Consider the following 24,078-nt stretch of genomic DNA (forward strand, 5'->3'; position numbering starts at 1 on the left):
AGATTATCATTTTAATGACCTGTGCAGTGCTGAATTTTAGAGGCTCATTAACCTAAAATAGCCTGTAATGATTTAACGCTGTTGTGCAGTGCAGAAGTGTAAGATTGTGGACCATATTGACGTGGCTCTAAGTGTGTGTGCGTGCACAACACCCAGGTGACGTGACTTGTGTGATCTCCTCTTGTCTGTTCTACAGGAGCCTGAGCCTGATCCAGGCTATGGAGGAGAACTATGAGGTGGACCTGGTCTACATCACCGAGCGCATCATCTCCGTGTCCTTCCCCAGCAGTGCCGAGGAGCAGAGCTACAGCGCCAACCTGAAAGAGGTGGCTACCATGCTGAGATCAAAGCATGGAGAGCACTACCTGGTGAGATGATTTCAGTCACCAGCAGCGGTGGTGAAATATAAGATAAGATGAGATAAGCTTTATTGATCGCTTGGGGAAATTCTTGAATATACTGCAAGAAGATCTTAGAAGCTCTGATTTAGAGGATGATTATTGACGTGACTTATGTCTTCATGCCTTTTGTATTTTTTCTGGAGTGAGTAATCTGGTTTGGCCACAACATTAGGTTTGTAGCTCTTCTCTGGGAAATGTTGCTGATGCAAGTGTGTTGCGTTTGCAGCTCTTCAACCTCAGCGAGAGGAGATACGACATAAACAAGCTGAACCCGAAGGTCAGCATTCCCTGCTTGTCATTCAGAACTTTCCAGAATACCCTGGTACCATGGCATTGATTGCAGCTCATGTTCTCCTCGCAGGTTCTGGACTTTGGTTGGCCTGACCACCACGCTCCAGCCCTGGACAAGATCTGCAGCATCTGCAAGGCCATGGACACCTGGCTCAACGCCGACCCCCACAATGTGGTGGTGCTTCACAACAAAGTAAGGAGCCTTTCCTCCCACTGAGCCACCCGTTTCTCAAAGGGGCTTCGCAAACGCTACTCAGCAGTGGACGGAACAGCTGAAAATCCTGATTCCTCTGTTATAAATATATCTGTTTACATTTGTTTATATCTGTTCAGTTACTGGATGTGTCATGTGATCTGTCTTCTGGGAAAGCCACTGGGAGTTGACAGTGATGTTGAACATTTCTCGACAGTAGGGGGCGTTCAACAGCTGTATTGTCAATGTGTCGCTTTTAGAACCATCACAGTCTTATTTCAGCACTGTCTGGGAGGGGAATGAGTAAAGGCCGTAGGGTTAGTCAACACCATATGATTCCTTTTAAGAAGGAGAGATGGCCATCTCACCCTTTCCAGTGTGAGTCAGTTTTGAACTGAAGATGGCTTGGGTGTGTTCAGCGCTACACGGTGGTTAGGACTTGGGGAACTTGTGAGGGAAGGCTTACAAAAGCTTTACCACTTTAAGTACATGTTTCGCATATCTGTGGTGTTCCTAAAGCGCTCTTCCATCTGCCTTCCCATACTGACGTTTCGGATCGAGCCTCAAAATTCCGTATGCTATCCAGGCTTGTTTGTTTTCAGGTTAGCTGAGACAATCCACTGAGGTTTAGCTCTTAGGGATGATGTAGCGGATCCCTAAAGGTTTACAAGGCAGTGGATAAACTTAAAGCAAACGTTGTCGGCTGTCTCACATCCTCTATGTAGGAGCGGCTTCTCAGTGTAAAGTAGCCACAGTGTTACCATTTGTCCATATGAAGACCTTGAACAGAAATCTAACTGATGACAAACGCCAGCTCTTCTATGACTGTATAATTCCACTGAAACGCTGTTACTCTGGGTAAGGCATAATGCAGCATAAATAGAACATACAATTAATGATGTCCAACAAGGAGCGGTAAACAGAATGTTGTCATGGAGACCAGTGTTTCTTTTTCCTTCTTGCCAAAATTTAACCTGATGAGGAAGCAGCATTATTAGATTTTTTTGAATTTCTATCTATTTTAACATGCTTCCATTCATTGTCTGTTGTTGGGCTTCCAGCTGTGGTGCTTGGTGGTAAAATAGTGTCCTATGTTCCATTTTGTGAGGGACTTCTCAGCCCCAGAATGGGTGACAGAATCAGCTGTGCATGACTGTTTGGGTCAAAAAAAGAACCTCCTTCATCACTGGATAATGAGTGAATTACCCTGCTTGCATCTGTCTCAGTGACCAGCATAAATTTCTGTCTGATGTAAATGCTAAGACCAGAATCCATGCTCACCCTGTTTCTGTTCTGCCTCTCTCTTTCTCTCTAGGGGAATCGTGGGCGGACAGGGGTGGTGGTTGCTGCATACATGCACTACAGCAATATATCAGCCAGGTGAGGGCTTAAAGCGGTGGCCATGGACAAATAACCTTAACGGAAGTCTTAAAGGGATGGCCTCAGGAAAATGACCTCACTTATGAATTTAAATTTAAAAAAGGAATCCTGAAACAAATGATTGATCGAGTATTTTTCTCTAGCTGACTTGTTGAAAGCAAAGAATTTTATGAATGTATAATTTTATTTAGGGGAAAAAATAAATGAGGAGTTTATAAAGAATAGAAAAGAAAAACATGTTTATCTGTGGATGCAGTGCAGACCAGGCCTTGGATAGATTTGCCATGAAGAGGTTTTATGAAGACAAAGTACTTCCTGTGGGACAGCCATCTCAGAAGAGGTCAGTTTCATTCCACTTCCTGTTTGTCTGTTGGGTGTCTCCTGTCTTCTTTATGAGTGAAGCCTGTACCAGGCTATTATTGAGTGGCTTGTATTCCCTGTCAGAGTGGTTCACCTTGAGATCAATGGCTCGTTTCAGCGATTCATTTCTCCCTCTTTGCCAGACTAAAGGGGGCCTCGTTTTCACTCTGTCCTCTTATCTCCAAACGAGAGCTAATTGATATAGCAGAGTAGAATGACTTCCATGAAAACCTTTTTCACAAGGCTCCACAGTATCTCCGAACCATGGTAGTCCCAAGGTTCGATATCTAATCCTGATCCTCTTCTTCTAATGCCTTTTCACATTATGCACTATAATTAAAAGTTAATCCCGTTACTGGAACACAGCATCCTCTGTAACGCTACACGGAACAGTCCAGAAAGATGTGAAGTCCTCAACAGTGTGGTATCAGGTATCTAGGTGGAAAAAAAATCTTCTTTGAAAGGAAAAATGCTTCCTAGAACATCTAATGAACAATGATGAAGACGGACGTGCTGAAGGCCCCCTTTTGTGCTCTCTGATGCTCTTTTTTTCCTGCTCCTTTTTTATTATTTACAAAAATTGAGAGTGAGCAGGGAAAGACAAACCTTAATCTGTCTGCCTGATCCAGCGAGACGCATGGGCTTGCCTTTTCTCAAAGCCAGAGCCTTTTAGATGGTTCACAAAACCATGTTTGACGTTAGGCATCTGCTCCGCTATTTCCTGACCAGGGTATAATTAGCCAAAAGCTTGTGCCCCCTAGTCTGTAGTTATTACGGGAGGTATGTGTGACATCAGCATAGGGAGAAGCTGATGGCCCCTGCTATACTGGTATAGAATGACCCGTTATCATATTCTTGCATGCCTAAAGGCAGTCGCAGGGCAGCTAAAGTCTTTATAGAAAGTCGCAAAGGTTTTCAATAAATATTCAGGGTTACGACGTTGTGCCTGTAATCGGAAGGTCACCAGTTCAAATCCCAGGGCTGGTACAGGCTCTGAACCCCTTATTGCTCTGGGACCTGTCTGACCTTGATTACTCAGTTGTACCATGCTTTGGATAAAAGCATCTGCTAAAAAATTAAATGCAAATGTAGATATGCAATGAGCATAAGAACTAGATGGGTAAAGGTATAGGCTTATGCGTATAATGTAAACGTTTGGTTTGATCCTTTATGTGGTGTCCAGACTGGTCTTTTGGGTAGTGAGGTGACATGGAATCAGCAGCAGGCTCAGATCCATACGTAGCAGTCGTTTCACACCCCAGAGATACTGACCATTAAGGCCTTGGACTTAGTCCAGCGCTAAATCAGTGCTTACGTTCCACGTTCCTTGGACAGAGATCACAGAGCCGTAGTAAAAAGGGAACTTGTTCCGTTGTTCTGTTTGAGAAATAATACAAGTTCTCCCTGCAACACCTTCAGACTTCCCGTAATCTCTCTGACGATTATATAAGTGTTCCAGAACACTCCTGGTGATCTCCCCCCCACCCCACCATTCTCCTTTACAAAAGATTTAAAGAGACCATGCAGCTGAGGAAAAAAGATAAGATAGTATCGTGACTCTGATGATAGCTTGCTGACATACTGTGGTCTGCTTGAGGTGGGACGAGGGCAGAGGAGCGGTAGGGTTGTCGTGGTTGGGCTGAGACCCCTCCTGCCCCCAGCACAGCGGGGGGTCGCTGCTCTTGGATGGAAATCCAGCGGTGTTTTTCCATTCGGAGTCAGCCAGTCGTGGAGGTGCGTGACCTTGCGAACACCTGGCAGGGAGGGCAAAGCTAACACAGCTAGCGTACAGGTGCTGATAGGTGACCCCGTGACATCCGCTGGACCGCAGCTGTGCAGATACACAGAGGGCTCTCAGTTTACATAAGAGGCGTGTTCTGGATATGAAACCATTTCGAACTGTGCATATTTAAGCATCGATTTTTCTTATTGAATTAATATCAAATAAAAATAGCATAATTCGCTCATCAGAAAGAAAAAAGATGTATGATGTTATTTTAAGATTTTAAGATTTGAATGCATATAAAATATGAACCCACTGTATTTGGGGCCTTATGTCACATGGTTTGTGATGTCATAGTGGTAATGGGCTTACTGTATGGCTGCCAAGCAACGCCGTTGTCTTCCCCTTTGCCAGATACGTACAGTACTTCAGCGGCCTGCTGTCCGGACACATCAAGATAAACAACAAGCCCCTGTTCCTGCACCATGTCATCATGCATGGGATACCTAACTTTGAGTCCCAAGGAGGTGAGCGTTACATCTCTTCTCTTCCTTCCTTTGATTGACGCTGGGTGGGCGTGGCCATGATGTCGATCAGTGCAGGTCAGTCCACTAGGGCGTCATCTTCTGAGGGGCAGCCAACATAGAAAATGGCTAATGGCCCTACCCCACCCCTTGGCACAGTTTACTGCCAGAGCTGCCCCCACACCCTCCCTGCGGCAAGCTTCTTTGCTGGTGCCCTGTGCCCCCCACCCCCTACCTCTGGGCTGTGAAGTTTTCTGGGATGGGGAGTGCTGGCACTGAATCTTGCCTTCGAACAGCGCCTGGTGTTGATCCACGTCGGTTTGGGGGTGATGGATGGGGGGGGGGGGTTTGTCTGCATTTGCACCACAAAGGGAATCACAAAGGGGCACCATTGCTGGCCTACCAGAGGTGCCTGATTATGATCAGTCCACCTGTACATCCTCTCCCTCCATGTCATTGTTGACGTCGTCATTACTCCTGTTTTCCCCATACCTCCTCCAGGTTGCCGTCCCTTCCTCAAGATCTACCAGGCCATGCAGCCCGTCTACACATCTGGGATCTAGTAAGAGAACCTCCACCCCGTCTCCCGTCTCCCGCCTCTGACTCTCCCTCATTTTCCCTTAGATGGCACAGCTCCCTGCACGCTATGCTTATAGGCGTCAAATAATGGCTTCTGGTTTCCCTCAACACCTTCACCTCACATCAAGGGGCATTTAGAATGAGGTGGTCTCACCCTCTTTTTTAGTGCACACTAATGCACATTCATATGTGCTTTATTTAGTTTTGATGTATTTTACATCCTCCTTACATAGACTTGCACTGACGTTAGAAATCACAGGGTAGCCGAGTGACCTGCAGACATGTGTTGTTCTTCCAAACTCGCCAGTTTCCCTGCTCCCCAGGGTATTTCTGGAAAGGTCTTGGATATGGAGCTTTTTTTTTTTTCCTGGAGATTGATGTGCAGGAGAAGGAGAGGTTTCCCTGTGCATGGAAAGTGTGGTGAAAAAAGGATGGCACCGTTTTGGGTTTCCCAGTTCCCACGAGGGCTGTTACAACATTACTGGCTTAATGGCCGCAGATGGAATCGGGATCCTGGTTTTATTGTCTGAAATAACATCTTACCTTCGACAAGTGCGGTCTTCTCGTCCAGAGAGAGGCACACCCTCGTCATCCTCCTCCGCTGTTTCACTGCTAATGCTGCCGTGCTAAATGGCCACAATGAGTGGGCTTAGCTGGACTGGGGCTCGCCGCCGAGCTTGCGGCCCCACCTGGCTGGCCCGTCACGGCGTTCCTGCCTCTGTGCCTCATTAAGAGATTAGCCGCCGATTATCTGCTCTCCCACGGGAATGCGCTCAGCTGTGCTGTCATAGACAGGTCTTTCACAAGCATTGGAGTTTCATACCTGCTAATCAGCTCTGCTTCCAGCCGACATAAGTGACGGCTGGCACTGGGGGCCGGATACTCATTTGCCAAATGCTCCCTCATTCCTCTGATGTTGCACAAGCAACACCTTTTCTGATCACAGACGGGTTGAGATAAACACCTTTGGTAAGAGCAGCTAGTCTGGCATTTGTTCTCTTAGCTATGCTAGCCATGAATGGCAGTCGTTGGCTTTGTGGAATAATGCTCAGAGCATTACAAAGGAAACCACAGCTGACACCTTGCTTTTATTAAAGCAGACTCATTTCCTCCGTTTTCTATAATTACATCATGCCCAGGGGGGTTGGACCCCCAGAGGTTTTTATCTCCCTATTTGGGAGTTTTTCGTTCTTTTCCTCTGTTGTCTTCTTTCTTTCTTTCTTTCTCACTTCCCTTTTCCCTGTTTCATGCACCATTTTGTAAAAACAAAACAGTAATGGATTGCCACACATCCTTGTCAAGTGCTTTGGGGCAAGCCTGTTGTGAAGGGTGATATATAAAAGTTAATTGAATTGCATTGAATCGAAAAAGAAGCCCTCAGCATGTTGCACAGATTTATTTACTGATTAGAGCCCGAAGGGGAGCATGCAGCATTCCTAATACCCACCTTCGGTGTTAATCCTACAGCAACGTCCAAGGGGACAGTCACACCAGCATCTGCATCACCATCGAGCCAGGCCTGCTGCTCAAGGGCGATATTCTGGTAAGACCACAGGCACCCTTACTGCTTTCATTTCTGACTTTGCTCATTGAGATTTAGACCGACATTTGACTAGGCATGAGTGCAGCTAGGCTGAGCTTCCATTGAATGCCCAGGTACAGGTGTAGCACAGAAGCAAAAGCTACAGAACATCTTCCAAACAAATCAAGAATCTAATAAGACAACTATTCAAATCAGCTGAAACATTAAGAATATTCAGGGGTCATGGAGTGAGTCTTACCTAGAATGCGACATAGGCTTTGGCCTAGACTGGAAGGAACTTTCTATAAAAGTTGACCTATGACCAGAATGTTGAGTTACCCAAGAAAATTCTTTATTCATATAACATCGCGAACACGAGTTTCCTCGAATACCGGTCGTCAAGGCCCGGACTCTTCCACCCTGGAGCCCAGATCCAGCGATGGCCAGATCCAAGTGGGCCAGAGGAGACGTTTTATGAGAATTCTTCAGGAGTGCCGTGGCTCTAGTGTCCGGCATGAGCACGGTTTTACTGCCGGCAGACACGTGTGTTTGTCCTCTGGTTTCACAACAGGTCATCCGGCAGCACATCTGTCAAATGGGACATATTAAAACGAACGTTTGGGGTAGGGGCACGCCTCACTGAAGCTATCATTAGCACACGATGTCCAGCTTTCAGGAATTCCCCACTGGACAGGGATTAGGAGGCTTCCCCTCCGGTCGCCTGCAAAACTTACGTAAGACCTATTAGGTTTTTTATAGAAGAGGTGGTCAGTAACACCAAGAAGCTGATTGGCCATGTCTTGAGATGATGTCATTAATTATGAAGATATGCACGTCATTATTAATGTTTTCACTGTGATATAACTCGAGGACTGGAGTTGTATTATACTTTCTGCAAAGCCAAAGCTAGTCTGTTATTTACTCTGAGCGTATTGGTTTTCGCGGAATGCTTTAAAAGCAAACAATATGGACTAGTCATGCATGACAATAAATCAAGTTTAAATGACTAAGATTATAGCTATAATATCAACAAATGAAAATACGCATTAACCCGCATTGCATGCTTTTTTTGTGATTCCATACTGGGCTGCATAAATTGCACCGTTTAATCAACTTTTATTGTCTCTGTCTCATATTATGATGTTATTTTCTGCTCTTCAGAGGGCAGTAAAATTAGAATTTTAAATAGACTTTTGTTGGCTTCTCCTAGACTGCACATCTGTAGGTTTAACCTATATCATACTTCATCAGTATGCTGGGCAGCCCAAATGGCTCTTTTACTGTTATATGATTTGTTTTGTTTTCTGAAAATTGGCTTATTGACTGCGCTTCCTTGCCCCCACCCCCAAAAATCCAACGTGCCCCCTCCTTGAGGGAGCTGTCCACTGTCACATTCTAGCCAAAAGAAACCACAGGATGTTTGGCTTTTTCCCTCTCTTCCTCAATTTTAGTTTGTTTGTTTTGCTTCCGTCTCCATGAATAGAAAACCTGTACATTCCCTGCATCCATCTGCCCTCCCACTGAATTTTGTAATTATAGTTTTTTTAGTCCAGCCAGTGGAGGGTTTGGGTTTTCTTCATTGGCAAAGGACCACGGAATGTTTTTCTTTAATTCATTACATTGGGGAGGGGGGTACAAGTTGCCCTACAGGGTGCATCTTGTGAGTTACACTGGATAAAATGCAGCAAGGGGTAACTGGATTGGCACGAAGAACAGCGATCCATAAAATGAAGCTTCTCCTCTCTATTGTATAGCCTTATAGAGCTGCGATTTTCCACCCTGAAGTAGCTTGACTACAGTTTGAATGTACAGTGTGAATGTACAGTGTGAATGCACATTAACCAGGTAACTAGTCCTTAGCAACTGGTATCCTGTCCAGACTGCCCCCTCTGCTATATGGGATATGCTCTAGGGTTACCTGAAAATGTACTGGTTGACAGTGTTGGGCATTTTAGGTCCAGGCACTGCAAATCCAGACCAAGACTTTGTTTCTACCTGGACCTAAAATGTCCAACACTGCTGGTTAGGGGAGGATTTCCTGCCCAGGCCTTCTCTCTGTCTGCATAAGGCCATAGCGTGTGCGAAAACAGGCTGGCTGGGTGACATATTGCCCGTGGAAGGTGAGGATATGTATTTACAAGTCTGTGTGGCTCTGCTGCTTTCTTTAGAGGGCATCTGGACATAAGTAAGAGGGTCCAAACACCAGAACAGCAGGCTGGCACGCTAGAGGATGCTCTGCCACACAGTGGCCAGGCGACAGAGAGATGTAGGGAGATTTCTCCTTGACCTGCTTTGGATAAGCACTCATAGCTTCCGGCTAATGCTTCCCTCCCCGGCATCCTGTTCTTCTCCACAGCTCAAATGCTACCACAAGCGCTTCCGCAGCCCCACCAGGGATGTCATCTTCCGGGTGCAGTTCCACACCTGCGCCGTGCACGACCTGGGCATCATCTTCGGCAAGGACGAGCTGGACGAGACCTTCAGAGGTGAGGCTGGGACAATGCCATTAGCATTAGCGTCGACACGGACCGCTAAATGAGACCGGGACTTTTTCAAAGATGTTTAATGCTCAAAATAACTGGCCGTTTTGTTCTGGAACCCTGTCCAACATTTTGTACTCTGCAAATACCTTGGGGAATTAAATGCATAATCTATATGGAGCTGTAATTTATCCTGGAACAGAGCCACACATGTCGGAGTTAGATCCAGCCGTGGGCTAATGTTTGAAAGCTGCATTTTAGCCTTGCTATTTCTCTGTTTTTGATCTCTCCTTTTTTCCTGGACCAGATGAGCGATTCCCAGAGTACGGGAAGGTGGAGTTTGTTTTCTCCTTCGGGCCGGAGAAAATCCAAGGTACGAGCTGGCAGTGTGTACCTATGTAATGATGGGAATGAGGCCCAGCCACCCCTGAGAACCCTTTTGTTTACCCCGCAGGGATGGACCACCTGGAGAATGGACCCAGCGTTTCCGTGGACTACAATACCCAAGACCCGCTCATCCGCTGGGATTCATATGAGAATTTCATCCAGCGCCCTGAGGACAACACAGAGGGTGAGTAACATCACAATGGGTTAACGCAGGGCTGCCAACTGTCACATGTCTGGCATGACACTAACACTTTCGGACTCTCACGCAAAAAATCTTACGGAAAATCTATATTATTCCATTATAAACCTAAAATTAGCTACATCAGAACTGTTGGGGTAGTTTGCAAAAACTGTAGACTATTTACAAGGTAATGAAACTCTTACATCCATGTAAATGCGTGTGAGTACAGACTTGCCTTGAATTGAAAATCTCTCCAGCCAGCTGACCAAAGTTGGCAACCCTGTTAATGGGCTGGATGCTGCTTCCTTTGAAATGATTGTGCCTATAGTTGGCTTCAGACATGGAGAAATGAGTTCATCTGTCAGGCTGGTGACTGGCAGTGAGGCTGGTTCTGTGGGAGATAATTTGATAAACAGTAGCGATGGCAGTTTCTCAGTGGTGAAGCGATCAATGCCTTGGATGGCTTGGCCAACAGTAGGTTAACCAATATATTTTTCAGAATGAATGAGTCTGCTGTCAGGTGTCCCCTTCTTCACAGGGAACTCTGAGAACAGCCACATGCCTGCTACATGTATACTCAAGCACCTTATGCATGTGGATGTGAATGGAGGAACACCAGAACGTTTATGTAATGCATTTATCTACTTAGCAGATGGTTTTTATCCAAAGCAACATACATTTCACTGGAAATAGGTAATACATTTCATTGCATAACATGTATGTGACAAATAAATGATCTTGAAAACATAGAATTAAGAAAGCAGTGTAAGCCAGTCCCTGGAGCAATTGGTGTTAAGGGCCTTGCTCAAGGGCCCAATGGTGAAACCTCTGAATGACCATAGGATTTGACCCGGCTACCTTCCAACCATTGGTGCGGAGTCTTAACCCACAGAACCAGACACACTCATCAGAAGTAGGGTGAGGGGTCCCATCTCTGCTCCGTTGCGACCAAATTATGCTAAGTGTCTGAGCAGAAGACGTGAGAAATATGCCCGTCTCACGGTACTGTCAGAAAACCAGCCGGGGTTAGTGTTATCTGGCTACACCGGTTGTATCCGTGTCGATAAGGGGCAGCTGTCTCTGTCTGACTAATGTCAGTCTGCGTGTGAACGGGTGATTTCATCTGAGACGCGGTGGAGTGAGCGTTGTTTTCACACGAGCCGTGTTATTTTTTTTCTTTAACCCCTTGCGTCAGGAAGGTCAGACACTGCCCAGGCCAGAAACAGTTTCCAGAAGCATTACCTCAGACTCATTCCTCAACGTTAAGATCATACGCCGGGTGACATACCTGTAAATCGCTAGCTGTTAGTCTGCACCACAGTTATTTTTATATTGGGTGATTATTTGCATTGTAATTATGACTTGTTGCATTTAACATGGACAAGGTAGACCCAGGCCTGCAGTTTAAAGATGGGGGTACGTGGAGAACTTATGGCAGAGGTAGCATTGTCCAACCTCATAATATTCTCAGTGCAGGATGGGTCATATATGCAGTTTTATGGCAGTTTAATGATGATCTATCTATCTATCTATCTGTCTGTCTGTCTGTCTGTCTGTCTGTGTCTTTTCTTTTTTCACCCTTTATTCCTTCCCATGCTGCTTATGACTGTAGGTCGAATGTAGGGCAGGGGTGGGGAACCTGATCCGCAGAGAGTCGCTGCGGATGCGGGTATTTGGGATGACCTCTCAATCAGCCATTAATAAAGCGCCGGATTTCGACTCCCGTCCTGGGGAGCCACTGTTATTGGCTGATTTGGCTCTCCATGGATCAGGTTCCCTACCCCGGTCTAGTGTTAAAAGTATTTGTAAAGTTTCGTGTGTATTAATTTGTAAATTGTCTTGAAATTGCCTTGTGTGTTACAGGGCACACCCACCAGGACAAATTCCTTGTATTCATAACACAATGTGCCAGTTTGGCAGTGTGTGGCGCAGTGGGCTAAACCTGTGTGCCTGTAATCACAAGGTCACCAGCCTCAGCATGTCTGTGGGTCCTTGAGCGAGGCCCTTAACCCCCAGCTGCCTGGGTGCCGCTGTGGGTGGCTGCCCTTCATAGGTGGCTTACTCTACAAAGAGCAAGTTGAGGGAGGCGTGAAGGCAATTTCCCCTTGGAGATCAATGAAGTATCTATTATTATTATTATGGATCTTTCTGATTCTGGACTAGTGTAACCTTGTGAGGAGTTTTGTTTCTTTTGACATAGTCTTGCTGAAGGCTAAATGCCCCTTAACAGCATATATGATGGTGCTTCTTTATTTGCCCTTTGTATAAGCACATAGGAATTCTTTGGTTTTCAAATATCCCATCATGCTATCCCACGAGACAGCATGTGAGATCGACGCTCTACTCAGACTAACTGCAGTGAGGTCATCTAAAGATATCCCACCCGCTTTTGTCCCTTCGGCAGGAAGTTAATGCGTGGGGCAGAGGGTTAAATGTTTATCTCCACCCGCATGCACCGGAGCACTCCAACCTGTCACTGTGACAGTGTTTAGGTCTTGGGGCAGTGTGCAGTGCAAAGTGTAAACAACTGCGACACGTCATGGCTTCCAGGCCCCGGGGGTGAGGACCATCTGGGCCGTGGAGCATAAACGCAGCGTGACATGCTCCTCCGCGGGCCGTCCCCCGCAGGTCAGGGGCCGCGCTGTCGCGGCATTGCTGTTCTTTCTCCTCCTCTCCCTCCCATGTGACTTTGTGGGATTCTGGGGCTTCTGCCTCAGACATTCTGGGCAAGTTTCCGTGTCCGAATTCCTGGTCATCCTCCGTGGCCACCTTTTACCCAGGCGATTGGTGTCATGCTGTCAGCAGACCTTGCCGGACAGCTAATGGCAATCGAGGGTCATGTCACTTTTGTCGCCTGTCCCTGGCCTTCTCAGTGCCATTTGTTGACAGTGCTGTATCGCGACCTGTTTGACATTTTTAAAAATGGCTTTTCTTACACTGCCCATCTTTAGCTGTTTGTAGTCTGGCCTCTTCATGTAGGTTTCTACTGCAAACTTGTCCGGCATGAAAAGAGAATAGTGTCATGTAGCTGCTGTGCCTGTTGATCAGGGGGGGACGATGACAGGTGAGGACATTTGGGACATTTCCTATCCTCTGCCCCCCTTTACGGAGCGTACTGGGCCATAAAGTGACTCGTCTGCCTGTCAGTCAGGACCTAAATAGCTGCCTCTAAAATAGCTGGGCGTCAGTCTCTGCAGTGGCAACCCGGGGGTGTAAGCGAATCCCCCCCATCTTCAGTGCCCCGTGATCAGGCCAGGGGTTTGGGAGGGGGGCTCTTGGGGGTCTGTCTCCCAAGTCTGGACGTCCAAAGCGACCTGTAGCCAGTGTGTCGATTTTGCAGAATCCTAACGCTGTTGTGAGATTCAGCCGCCGGAATTGGCTGTTTTTATTTTAATTTTGTAATGCATGAAGCAGGATGATTTTATAGTAACTGTGACTGCAATTCTTTAAGTGTTCAGAAGTCCTGGGGGTCCATTGGGAAAGATAAAGGATCGGCACTGCCAAAGAAAGAAATTTACTTTAGGCAGTTTTGAAGGAATACTGTTAAAATGCAATGATTGGAATTAACTTTTATTTTTTTGGCAGACACTTTTACCCAAAGCATTGTGTAGTAGAGACAGCAGCATCAGTCAGTCCCTGGAGCAACTGGGGAATGATGAGGGTGTTGCTCAGGACTCGAGTGGTGAAATCAGTCCACTCACCCAGGGAATTGTACCAACAACCTTCTGATTACAGGCACATCGTCCTAACTGGCTGTGCAACAAACGCACTTTATAAAAATGAGTTAGTACTGGAGGGTCGCTCAGTTCTGATTTGTAGGTGTGATGATGAGCCTCACGGTCTATATGAGATGAAGTGAGTAGACATTCGGTGGTCTGTAGCCCTGCCCTGCTGGCTGTGTGTGCTGCGTACGTCTTCATTTCACAGGTGCTTCTGCTCCATCTCTTATCTCAGCTCCTCCTATAGATCCCCAGAGCTCGACAGCTGCTGCTGCCAAGGTTACATCTTGGACTGTCTGTGTGGACTGTCATATGAATAGCAGGCTCTCAGCACCATGAACCCCCCCCAGCATGGTCTGGTGATGCTGGGATGTTCTGAGAAAGCACCAATCGATTGACTTCATCAGAGTCATCAGAGAAATTGCGTGGAATAAAATTAATTGAAAACATCATGTTAATTGATCAAAATCATCATAGAAGCAAATGGAAAATCAAATGTTGACTTTCAATTGGACGAGCTTGGAGGGAGGATAGAGTTTAGCTGGAAGAGTAGTCGGAAAAAATTTCTGAACAAGTTTTTCGGAGCCGTTCTTGGAAACTTTAGATGCAGACCGCTGCGAGGCTGTGAGGAGGGTTGCAGCGGACCGGGATAAATGCAGAGGGAGCGTCTGGGAGGGAGGGGGGTCAGGGGTAAACTCAGAGGCACAATCCGGGAGGTAGGGGGCTGGGGGTAAACACAGAGGCAGAGTCCCTGGAGGAAGGAGGACCAGGGTAATAACAGAGGCAGAGTCTTCGAGGTAGGGGGCTGGGGGTAAACACAGAGGTATAGTCTGGGAGGGGTGGGGGTCAGGGGCAAACACAGAGGCAGAATCCTGGAGGGAGAAGGGCTAGGGGTAAACGCAGAGGTAGAGTGTGGGAGCGAGGGGGACAGGAGGAGCTCTTCAGTCTGCCCAGCAGGGGGCCATGCGACAGCCCAGACGCTCAGCACCGGTTTTTACCGGCGCTCTTCCCATATTTGGCCACGGCACGGCCCGCGGCATTTCTGGAATAGCTCGGAGCGCAGTGCGCGGTGGCAGGGAGAGAGGGGATTAGGAGAGGGGAGGGAATCGCGCCCGGCGCACAGAGGTGGGACCATTGTGCCCAGCGCCTCCAGCCCTTCGCCACTCGGAAGGCTTTTGTGCGTCCTGACGGCAGTCCCAGGAGCTGACTAGACGGTGAGTGAGGCCCGGGCGATCGGCAGGGGGAGGCTATGGGGCCAGCCACGTCTGCAGAGACCGCCAAGGGAGGTTAGCGCCATGGGGAGAGCGGTTACGGAGGAGAGCAAGCGCGCGCCCGCTCGCCCGCACACATGCACACTGGGATGAGCTGCTGTCACTCCTGGAGTGACGAATGGAGAAAAAAGTGCATTTACTGCGACTGCAGAATGCAAGAAAAAAATTAGGTCTGGAGAGAATCTTTATCTTTCTCTCATATATACTGTAAGGGTATGTATCTGAATATTATTTTTCATGTATTACTGACTATAGAACTAAAAAGAAGGGTTTTATTGAGGAATTAATATTTGCTTCTAAAACATGTTTTATGTTTGTTTTATGGAAATTATTGCCATTTTCGACCGGTAATATTTTTTAAGCATACATTATTTGAAATTTGTGATATACAGCATGTCAGTGCTTTATGACGTTGTCTCTGTGTGGCTCTTTGGATATAATCACTTTGCTGTTTCTCACTGTTAGCAGTTCCGCGCGGTCCTGAGGTGCTCACGGCAGGTGTGTCAGTAAATGCTGTTGCGTTTATATCACTTCCAAATTCTGCCTGGTCGTTTCCTTTTGGCTCCGAGTCTCACCATCGGAGACCCCTGACTTGTGTCTGGTAGCAGTAGTACGAGGGCCACACCTTTATAAATATTTGCAGCTTTATGGGGAAAAAATAAATCTGATCTGTGATCAGTGTGAACAGCTGTTGGGGTGGGGGTATCCAGCTGTGCAGGGAGTGACAGCAGCGGGAGGCATGTGTGTGGGTCCCAGTATCACCTTTGTTCGTTGTGGTGGCACCTATCAATTACCGGTTCAGGGCTGACTCACATGCCCACATTGGAGCAGGCCTGGTAGTTTAGCCTTTATTGTGTAGCAAAGGGGCATCCAGGGGTTTTCAGGTGCAGAGCTGTTTTGTGTTTCTCTGTGGGAGGCGTTGTGGTCTGACCGGTCCTTGAGTCGTTACTCGGTGCTGTTACCAGTGAGCAATGGTGGGGGTGTGTTCCGGAAGCTTCTCATATCTGTTGCTTTCCTCCTGTGTCATATCAAAGCTTCAGGATGCTATGTTTCTCGGCATGTTGACTGCGAAGGGATATCCGAGGTCCTCAGCATCTTTCTCCTTTATGGATGATGAGGTCACTCCAGTGTTCCGGCTCAGCAACCTGAATGCACTGCCCACAAGGTGCACATTTTCAGCCCCATCCAGTCTGACTTCATGGTCCTGGTATGGGCTTGGGACACATCCCTTCAAAGTGCCCCCCCCCCCTCAGTAATTTAGGGAGGTGTGCCCAGAGCTTTCTCCATAAAGCCCTGGCCAACAGTTTGGTCAGAGAACAGAAGACTGGCATTGGCACTTCCAACACTGGGAAACATTGTGCCAGACCATCTCAAGGTTGCTTTAAGACAGGGCTGGCAGTTCTACACGGAGGTCTGAGGTGATGTGACAGAGTTGCTCTGGGTGACATGTGACACTCAGAAGTCCTTACATGATCACTGGCACACATTAGTCACTGACACAAATAAAGTGAATGCAGGATCCCCGAGGGAGAAAAATGAATCAAGCAAACACATGTATGCAGATGTTGTGACATGTCGTCTCTGGCATGGTGGTCCAAAGAGGTGACTTAACAGGTGGTGACAAGTTTGTCCCCAAGGACCTGGACTTGGTGTGATGTCATGTGGCACAGGAGCCTTAATGACTGACCTTTGCACTTGGCACCATTGGCCTGCCACATAATTGTCTCTATGTAGTGCGGAGAATGATCAAGCTCGGCTTTGGGTGCGAACCAGTAGGGGGGGCATTCATATGTTTTATATTCCGTATTTTTGCACACCCCCTTGAATCACCTATTTCTGACCCTAACCCTTAAATAGCTCCAAATGGCCCTCAGCAGGTGGCCATGCTGCTATTTACGAGGCCGATCCGTCTCACCCCTGAGCTGCAAAGTGGGACGTTCACAGCGGCAGCGATGCACCAGCACTCTGGGATGCGACCACGCAGGACCTCGCATGCACTTTCCAATAGATTGGGACTTTAAAGAGAATCTTGGCAAGATGGCACCCTTTCGCCCCCTGAGTAATTTTCCACCCGGCGACATCAGCACCAGTGTTTGGAATGTGCCAGGATTCAATGTGGCGTGTTTGTACATCGTAATAATAAACACAGGGAAGCCAAACAGAATGTCGATTGTAACCAAAGTAGATCCATCAGAGTGATCCCCCTCCTTGCGGATGTTTGGGAGAACGTCAAGAGAACCAGGCAGAATGGCCAGGATCCCATGGCCCTAGGTCACACTGCCAGGGATGAAACCTCAGACTCCTTTCTTAATTGCCATTTTAGACATGAGGCACTTTCGATAACGAGGTGGGATTTTTCACACTTATGTTTATCCAAAGCAAAGTACATTTTTTTTGAGAAGATCAGTGTCAGTCTCTGGAACAGTTGGAGGTTAAGGGCCTTGCTCAAGGCCCCAATGGTAAATTCACTCTGCTGACCCTGGGATTTAAACAAGCAATTTTCCAATCATAGGCGCAGTGCCCTATCCCATTCAGCCCCCCCCCCCCACTTTTGAGGAACCATCTAATATGAGGTCTTCCTGTTCTGTTGCTGTTTTCCCACATGTCCCAAGGTACACAGGGGCTGTGTCACACGTGAAGGCGATGAAAGCGCTGACGTCACCCACAGGCCCGAGCCGGACATCCAGCTCGTTATAATAAAATTGGCCTTTTAATTTGTTTTTAAAAAGTCCACTGGGGTCGTCCAGTTTCTTTTTTCTCCGTCTCTGCAAATGAAAGAGCCCTCTTCCCAGGCTTGGCCGCATGGAGAGCGGAGGGGCCGGCCCCTGCGGTTCGGCCCGCTCTGGTTTTGCAGAATGCAGGGAATGACGCGCTACACATCCCTGCCGACTCCGCACCCCGACCACAGGCAGCCGCCGCTTCAAACGGGCCGGACCGGGCCTCGCCGCAGCCGGAGCGGCCCGATCACTTTCCCTGAGACATTATGTCACCTCTAATGACACGCTAGCCCAGATCAGGACTCTTGTATCAATTCATTGGCAGCGAGTGGCTCAGGAGCAGACAGAGGGTGTTAAAGAATGGAGTGTGGTCATTGAAGGAGGTGTGCATGTTGCGTGAAGGACTGTGGCCAACCCCATGTTATGCACTATCCATAGACTGTTTAGGTCATTTAATCAGTCCACCTGATACCGTAATGACCCACCATTAAGCCCCAGGCTATTTATATGACAGTCTGCACCCATTTATCTACTGGAGGCGTCTCATTGGTGGATGGCTGTACCCACCGCTTCCTGATTGGTCACGTGAAACCTGAGCTGCCGAATGACGTGCGCGGGTTGTCTGCATGTTGCAGAGGCACTCCGGAAATTTGGATGACTGCCCTGCCAAAGTAAGGCATTCTGGGAAACCTGAGGTGATTTCTATTATATATTACTCTGCAAGGACTTCCGATGGATACTTTCAGCTCTTGTTTTTAGGATCTACTAGCTATAGCATTAAAAAAATGCTTATATATTTTTTCCAATCTCTCTACTATTCATTTTGCAGGTCTGCTCATCTGCAAATTTTCCTGACGATGCTTTTAAAATGAATTTTTAATGCCATGCATTTAAAAGCTTCCATTAGTCGGAGCAACTTTTGGCTCTTGAACCATGCTGAGTATAGATCAGAGTTACTTACCTTTGGTATATCTCTGCCAAGTTGAAGCAGTCCAAATCATGAGTCTTCTCAGACAGACTCTCATACCTTCTTCAACACTCATTACCTCTGCCTCACCTCTCCGCTTGGGCAGGAGCAAGGAACATGTGGTTTGTTCACAGGTGTGCTTGTGCCGTGCCATATGGTAATAAACATTCCTGACTGCTCTGGTAAATACTGGCCATCGTGACTCATCCTGGGAGCAACATGTGGCCCTTGAACATCCCCAGATTGTCACGGTATGCTGTAGTGAGTGTCGCAAACAAGGAGGGAACACACACACAGACATGCATGCACAAGGGGGGGGACTTTCTGGAATCTCGGGTGGCGGACCTTTTTGATGTCTGTCCTGTTTCTCCATGCACAGCAGAGTGGAGGCAGTCGGGTAGCCCCATTTGTGTCTCACGGTGGGGGGGCCTAAGGGTCAGATGTTTGTGTCTTATTTGTCCACCACGCAAGATTCCCACTCGCAGGGCATGCGGTTTCTCTAATCTTCACAACCCTGCACTTCCCGTTCCCCGTTGAGTGCACTGGTGTTTCTGTTCTCCATCATATACAGCAGCATTTAAGTTCCTCGTCGGGTACGGCGGAATTTCCGCTCCCCATCAGGTATAGTGCGGTATCCATTCCCTGTCAAGTATGTCAGCGTTTCTGTTCCCCATCAGGTATGGAGGGGATTCCATTCCTTGCCAGGTATGGCGGAGTTTCCGTTCCTCATCAGGTGCAGCAGAGTTTCCTTTCCCCATTGATTGTGGCAGCTTTTCCATTCCCATCAAGTGTGCTGCTGTTTCTGTTCCCCATTGGGTATGGCAGTGGTTTCGTTCCTTGTTGGGTATGGCAACATTTCCGTTCCCCACTGAGTATGGCAGTGTTTCTGTTCCCCATTGGGAATGGCAGCATTTCTGTTCCCCGTCGGGTATGGCGGTGTTTCAGTTCTCCATCAGTTACAGTGGCTTTTCTGTTCCTTTTTGGGAATGGCGCCATTTCTGTTCCTCGTCAGGTATGGCAGCGTTTCTATTCCTATTCAAGTACTAGGAATCTCCATACTGCTTCTATACCATTTCTGTTCTCCACTGGGTACAGCATTGCTGAAATGTTAAGGGAGAGATGCAGTGGGTGCCTGTTACGTGAAAGGTTGGGGCCGAGGTTGTAAGGAAAATCAAGCATAAATACGTATGTTTGATGTTTAAAGGGCCTGCCTATTTTCCATAGTGATGAGGTAGAAATAAGCACAGAAACAACTCTGTTATCATATTGTAATATTAACAGGGAAAGTCATCCTGTTGACATCTGCTGTTTTCATATTAAAATTAGAACAAGCACGAGTATATGTGTAATCAACACTTAAAAAGATATTTATTCACTGAGTTGTTATCTCAATCCAGATTTGTAATAGGACATTGTGTCCGTATGAAACCTTTTCTCTTGGGCAGTGGGACGATTTGCTCATTAACTGTGTGAGCTCATTCATTTTGTCAGGTCATCAGGATTCTCCGCATTCCAGATGCATTGCAGATGCAAACTGTTGAACTTGGAGAGTGCATCGAACCCTTGGCCTTTTTGTCAGCATCTTTTTCTTCCTCGTAGCCACTGTAATGTCATGCTCTGTCCAGCTAAGCACGGTCAAAAACGCTTAAATAAACAACATTCTTACTGTGGTCCTCTTTGACTTCTGGCCAGCCGTTTCCTCATTGCCCTGGAAGATGAGGAGCTAGAACATTCTGTGGCTGACAGAGATGTCCGATAAACGCGAAATGCCACAGAGATATCTGCAGGTGGCCTGTGCTGTCACCGGGTTGGTCTGGCCACTCACTGGTGACTCCTTGTCAAGGCGTTTGTCTTGGAAGAGATGGTAGACCACCTCTGACGAGATCTGAGGACAAGGTCAGGCTGAGGTCCAGACCATAGCCGCTAAAGCTGCAGCCACTTGCAAGCCTGGCCTGCAGGTATGAGTGTCGCATTTTACGTAAATCTGATTTACCATCCATCACGGATGTTTTTTTTGCGTAAATCCAGATTTACTTAAATTGGTTTTTACATAAATCGAAATTTGCATATATACATGTTCCTGAAAAATGTGTTTATCCAAGGAAGGACAAATAAAACCTTATGAACCTGGGACTGCTGGTCTTCCTGTGTATGAAGCAGTTTACCAGAAATGACCAGTTTCCTACTACAAATCACAACATGAATCAGCTGCACTGTTCAACCCTTTTTGACCTGCTGACACCAGAGATCTTCCGTTAAGTATTCATATTACAAGAGTCGCTTATTCCAATTTCAGGATATGACACCTATTTAGTTTCAAAGGATGCTTTTCTGGGAAAGACATAACACAAAAATAACAGCCTGCTATGACAGACTGATATCTTTTTGGGATATTTTAATGGTAAAAAAATTGTGCCCCTTCTCGGAGGTGGCCGAAAAACATTCAGCTTTCAGACAGAAGACCAGGACAGCACCTGAATCATGGGATCACCCAGGGGGGCTGTTAATAGATTAGCCATCATGTGGGTTTAAGCGGAGGTTATCCGGTTAATCAAACGCTCAGAGGGTATTTAACCTCCGGACTACACCTGTATCACACTCAAGGAACTCGATGTAAAAGTGTCTGCAACCCCCCCCCCCCCACCCCTCAGGCTGAGATGGTACTTCCCCCTGGTCCTCTGTTAGCCGGGAAAATGACTTTGGGTTCTGGTTCATTTTCTATTGATTTAGTCAATGTTTTCATCCAAAGAGAAGTACGTTTGAGACAGAAGGGGTCAGCCAGTTCCTGGGGCAGTTAAGGGCCTTGATCTGGGGTCCAATGGTGAAACTACTGTGCCGACCCTGGGGGAAACCAGTCTGAGCCCAAAACTGTCCCCGTAACCATGGCTTTATACTGATGGAAGGGGCTAGCGAAGGGGCAGAGGGGGACGAGGCTGTGAGCGTGAATTACGCCATGTGTGTGGGGGGTGCGGGGGGGGGGGGGGGGGGGGGCATTCTCCACAGATAGCTTGTTGTCTTCAGGATGGAAAGTTAATGTGAGAGCAAGTGGAAAAAATGGCTGCAAACTTTGATCTGGACATCAGTCTTCCGAGTGGGCAGAAAGTCTGCAGTGTACTACTCGTTTGTGTTAAGCTTGGTGTTAGGAGAGCTTAATTTAGTAGTTCATGATAGAATAATGCTAGAATAAAGGCTTCTCTCCTGATCATCAATACCTTGCCGTTCCCCTGCACCTTCATTCCCCTTACACACCTCTCTATCTCCTAATTCTTCGTGTCCTCCCGGTCCCACAGCCGCCCCCCCCCAGTCTGTCAGTCCCCCAACCCTCAGCCTCTGCATCATTTCCCCACAGCTGGGCGTGTTTTTCCATTGCGTACCCAGCCGGGGCTGCCCTGTCTCCTCCCTGCCCCTCCCAGTGGCGCCACCCTTGTGTTTATATGCGTGAGGATGAGGGAGGGTGGGGGGTACTGGGAGGCGGGGAATGGAGGGGGGACGCAGGAGGACGCCCCCGCTGCCAGTGATGTCAGTACTGTCAGACGCATAGCTGAGAGGTGATACACATGAGTCAGAGGGCAGGGGACTCCCAGTGAACGGAGCGGAGTTCCGTCCTCGGCAGGCAAACCTGATCCCTGTGAGGCTCTAGGCCAAACCTGCTCATCCTCCTCGCTTCTCCTTGCTCACTTTTTGCAAGGACTTTCTAGAAAAAAATCTCACCAACTTTCTGGCGCCAAGGATTACTACGAATCCGCTTGAGGACCAGGTAGGCTTCATGCCATACTCTCTCTGTTATGGATGTAGTTGTGCTGATGTGTAATGGCCCTGGAAGGAGTGGCCTGTTTGTGTCTGCAGTAGCTGTTTATGCTGTGTGTGATATTATGGGCAGGTGCTTTCATTAATTATCTGTTGCTGTATCATATCATATCTGCCTGTAAGCAGTTGATTTTTAAAAAACCCAGAGTAAGGGGATCGTCCCCACTGTACGTCCCTAGTGCTGTCATGTGCACATTCCTTGCACACCGAAGAACGAAGCGTAGGTGACCGGACTTAGAGTTCCGCGCTGGGGGAAGCCCTCCCCGCTCTTGGGGTCCTTAGGAACCCCCCCACACCACCCCAACAGGGGTCCCTCTTTGTCACGCAGGCTGCGAATCAGTGCTGCTCTGGGCGGGATGACTTTAATAAGTGAGTTCTGGAGCGCTCTGGCACCTCGGAGCCCTGGGAGACGACACTGGAGGGGGCAACTGCTGCCAAAGCAGAACCGGTGGTGGGAGGGGAATCAGGAGGGGGGGGGGGGGTCTTTTTTTCTGAGAGAAGCTGTCAGAAGGGGGGGGCTGATCTGCCTGCCAGGAAACAAAGTCACTGAAGAGTTGTCAGCAGAGTCTTTGAAAAGTGATCCGAGAGCCCATTGCTACTGTCTGTTTGGCTCCGTTGTGTAAAGGGCTTGGCTTAGAATAGGCTGCATCGAGCTAGCAGACGGCTGTCTTCGCACTTAACTTAGGATCGTTGTGCTCTCCTCTTCTTCTCTTTGCTTTCCTCCCCGTTCTGGTCTCTTTGAAGCCCTGGTCTGTTTAATCACTTATGTGCTACAGGCATTTTCACCTGCTGCATGCTGGTGGTGGGGACTCAGAGTGTGGAGATGGGCCTTCACAGAATCATGAGGAAAAAAAAGCGCTCAAATCCTTAAGTCTGTTTTATGTTGCTGGCAGTCACAGTTGCATGGGAGAGGAGGGGGCTGTAGCAGGGGTCAGCCAATCAGGTGATGAGGGGCTGAACCAGCCTTATCTGTGCATTGAGGCGGGGGAATATGATTGGTCAGTGCAGCCGCCCACACTGGGTAATGCACAGTTACAGCTCTGTTCCATTTCAGGGGGAGTGCAGAACTTCCTGTCCCGGCTAGAGGCCGCGGCTTTGGGAGCGACCCGAATGTCTACATTCACCCAGCACTGTGAAGGGCGTTTGTTCCCGCGGAAACGGGGCCAAGCGGTGCCCAAGCGTGTCTCACATGGAGGGCGGACGGGACCAACGTGACAGCAGAGCCAGTCGGGCCCCCAGGCGGACACAGGGCCGCATTCGTGGGGGCCTGGGGTCCATGACTGTTATTTTGTTGTGACAGGAGAACAATGAGAGCCATTGTCGGGGCCGGGGAACTGTAAACATTGCGGGCAAGCTGACCGGTTCTGGAGAGGAGATGGTGGGTTGTGCATGTGTGTGAGTGTGTGCATGAGTGTGTGCGAGTGTGAGATATTGTGCTCCGATTCCAGGGAAGCAGGAAATGCCGTAGACGTTTATTTCGGTGGCCACTTTTCCGTGGCTGACTCACTCTGCTGGCTGGGACACCAGCAGCCTTTTCCTGGTTCAATCCCATTGGTTTTGCAGACTGGGCTGAAGC

The 24,078-nt window shown here is 48.0% G+C and overlaps 1 protein-coding gene across 18 annotated transcripts in view; it reads left to right on the plus strand.

Moving 5' to 3' along the window:
* The window catches only part of tns1b (tensin 1b), a 156,143-nt gene that overhangs the window by 106,722 nt on the left and 25,343 nt on the right, over positions 1-24,078 (plus strand). For all 18 annotated transcript variants that reach the window (XM_023841873.2, XM_023841878.2, XM_023841876.2 and 15 more), the window contains 11 exons: positions 197-368; positions 628-678; positions 763-885; positions 2,201-2,265; positions 2,522-2,605; positions 4,763-4,875; positions 5,374-5,434; positions 6,919-6,994; positions 9,330-9,459; positions 9,761-9,826; positions 9,908-10,024. In XM_023841873.2, the coding sequence (XP_023697641.2) occupies positions 197-368; positions 628-678; positions 763-885; positions 2,201-2,265; positions 2,522-2,605; positions 4,763-4,875; positions 5,374-5,434; positions 6,919-6,994; positions 9,330-9,459; positions 9,761-9,826; positions 9,908-10,024 (1,058 nt within the window). The remainder of the gene's footprint in view (positions 1-196; positions 369-627; positions 679-762; positions 886-2,200; positions 2,266-2,521; positions 2,606-4,762; positions 4,876-5,373; positions 5,435-6,918; positions 6,995-9,329; positions 9,460-9,760; positions 9,827-9,907; positions 10,025-24,078) is intronic.

Source organism: Paramormyrops kingsleyae, chromosome 16 (assembly GCF_048594095.1).
Source record: "Paramormyrops kingsleyae isolate MSU_618 chromosome 16, PKINGS_0.4, whole genome shotgun sequence".
Lineage (NCBI taxonomy): Eukaryota > Metazoa > Chordata > Actinopteri > Osteoglossiformes > Mormyridae > Paramormyrops > Paramormyrops kingsleyae.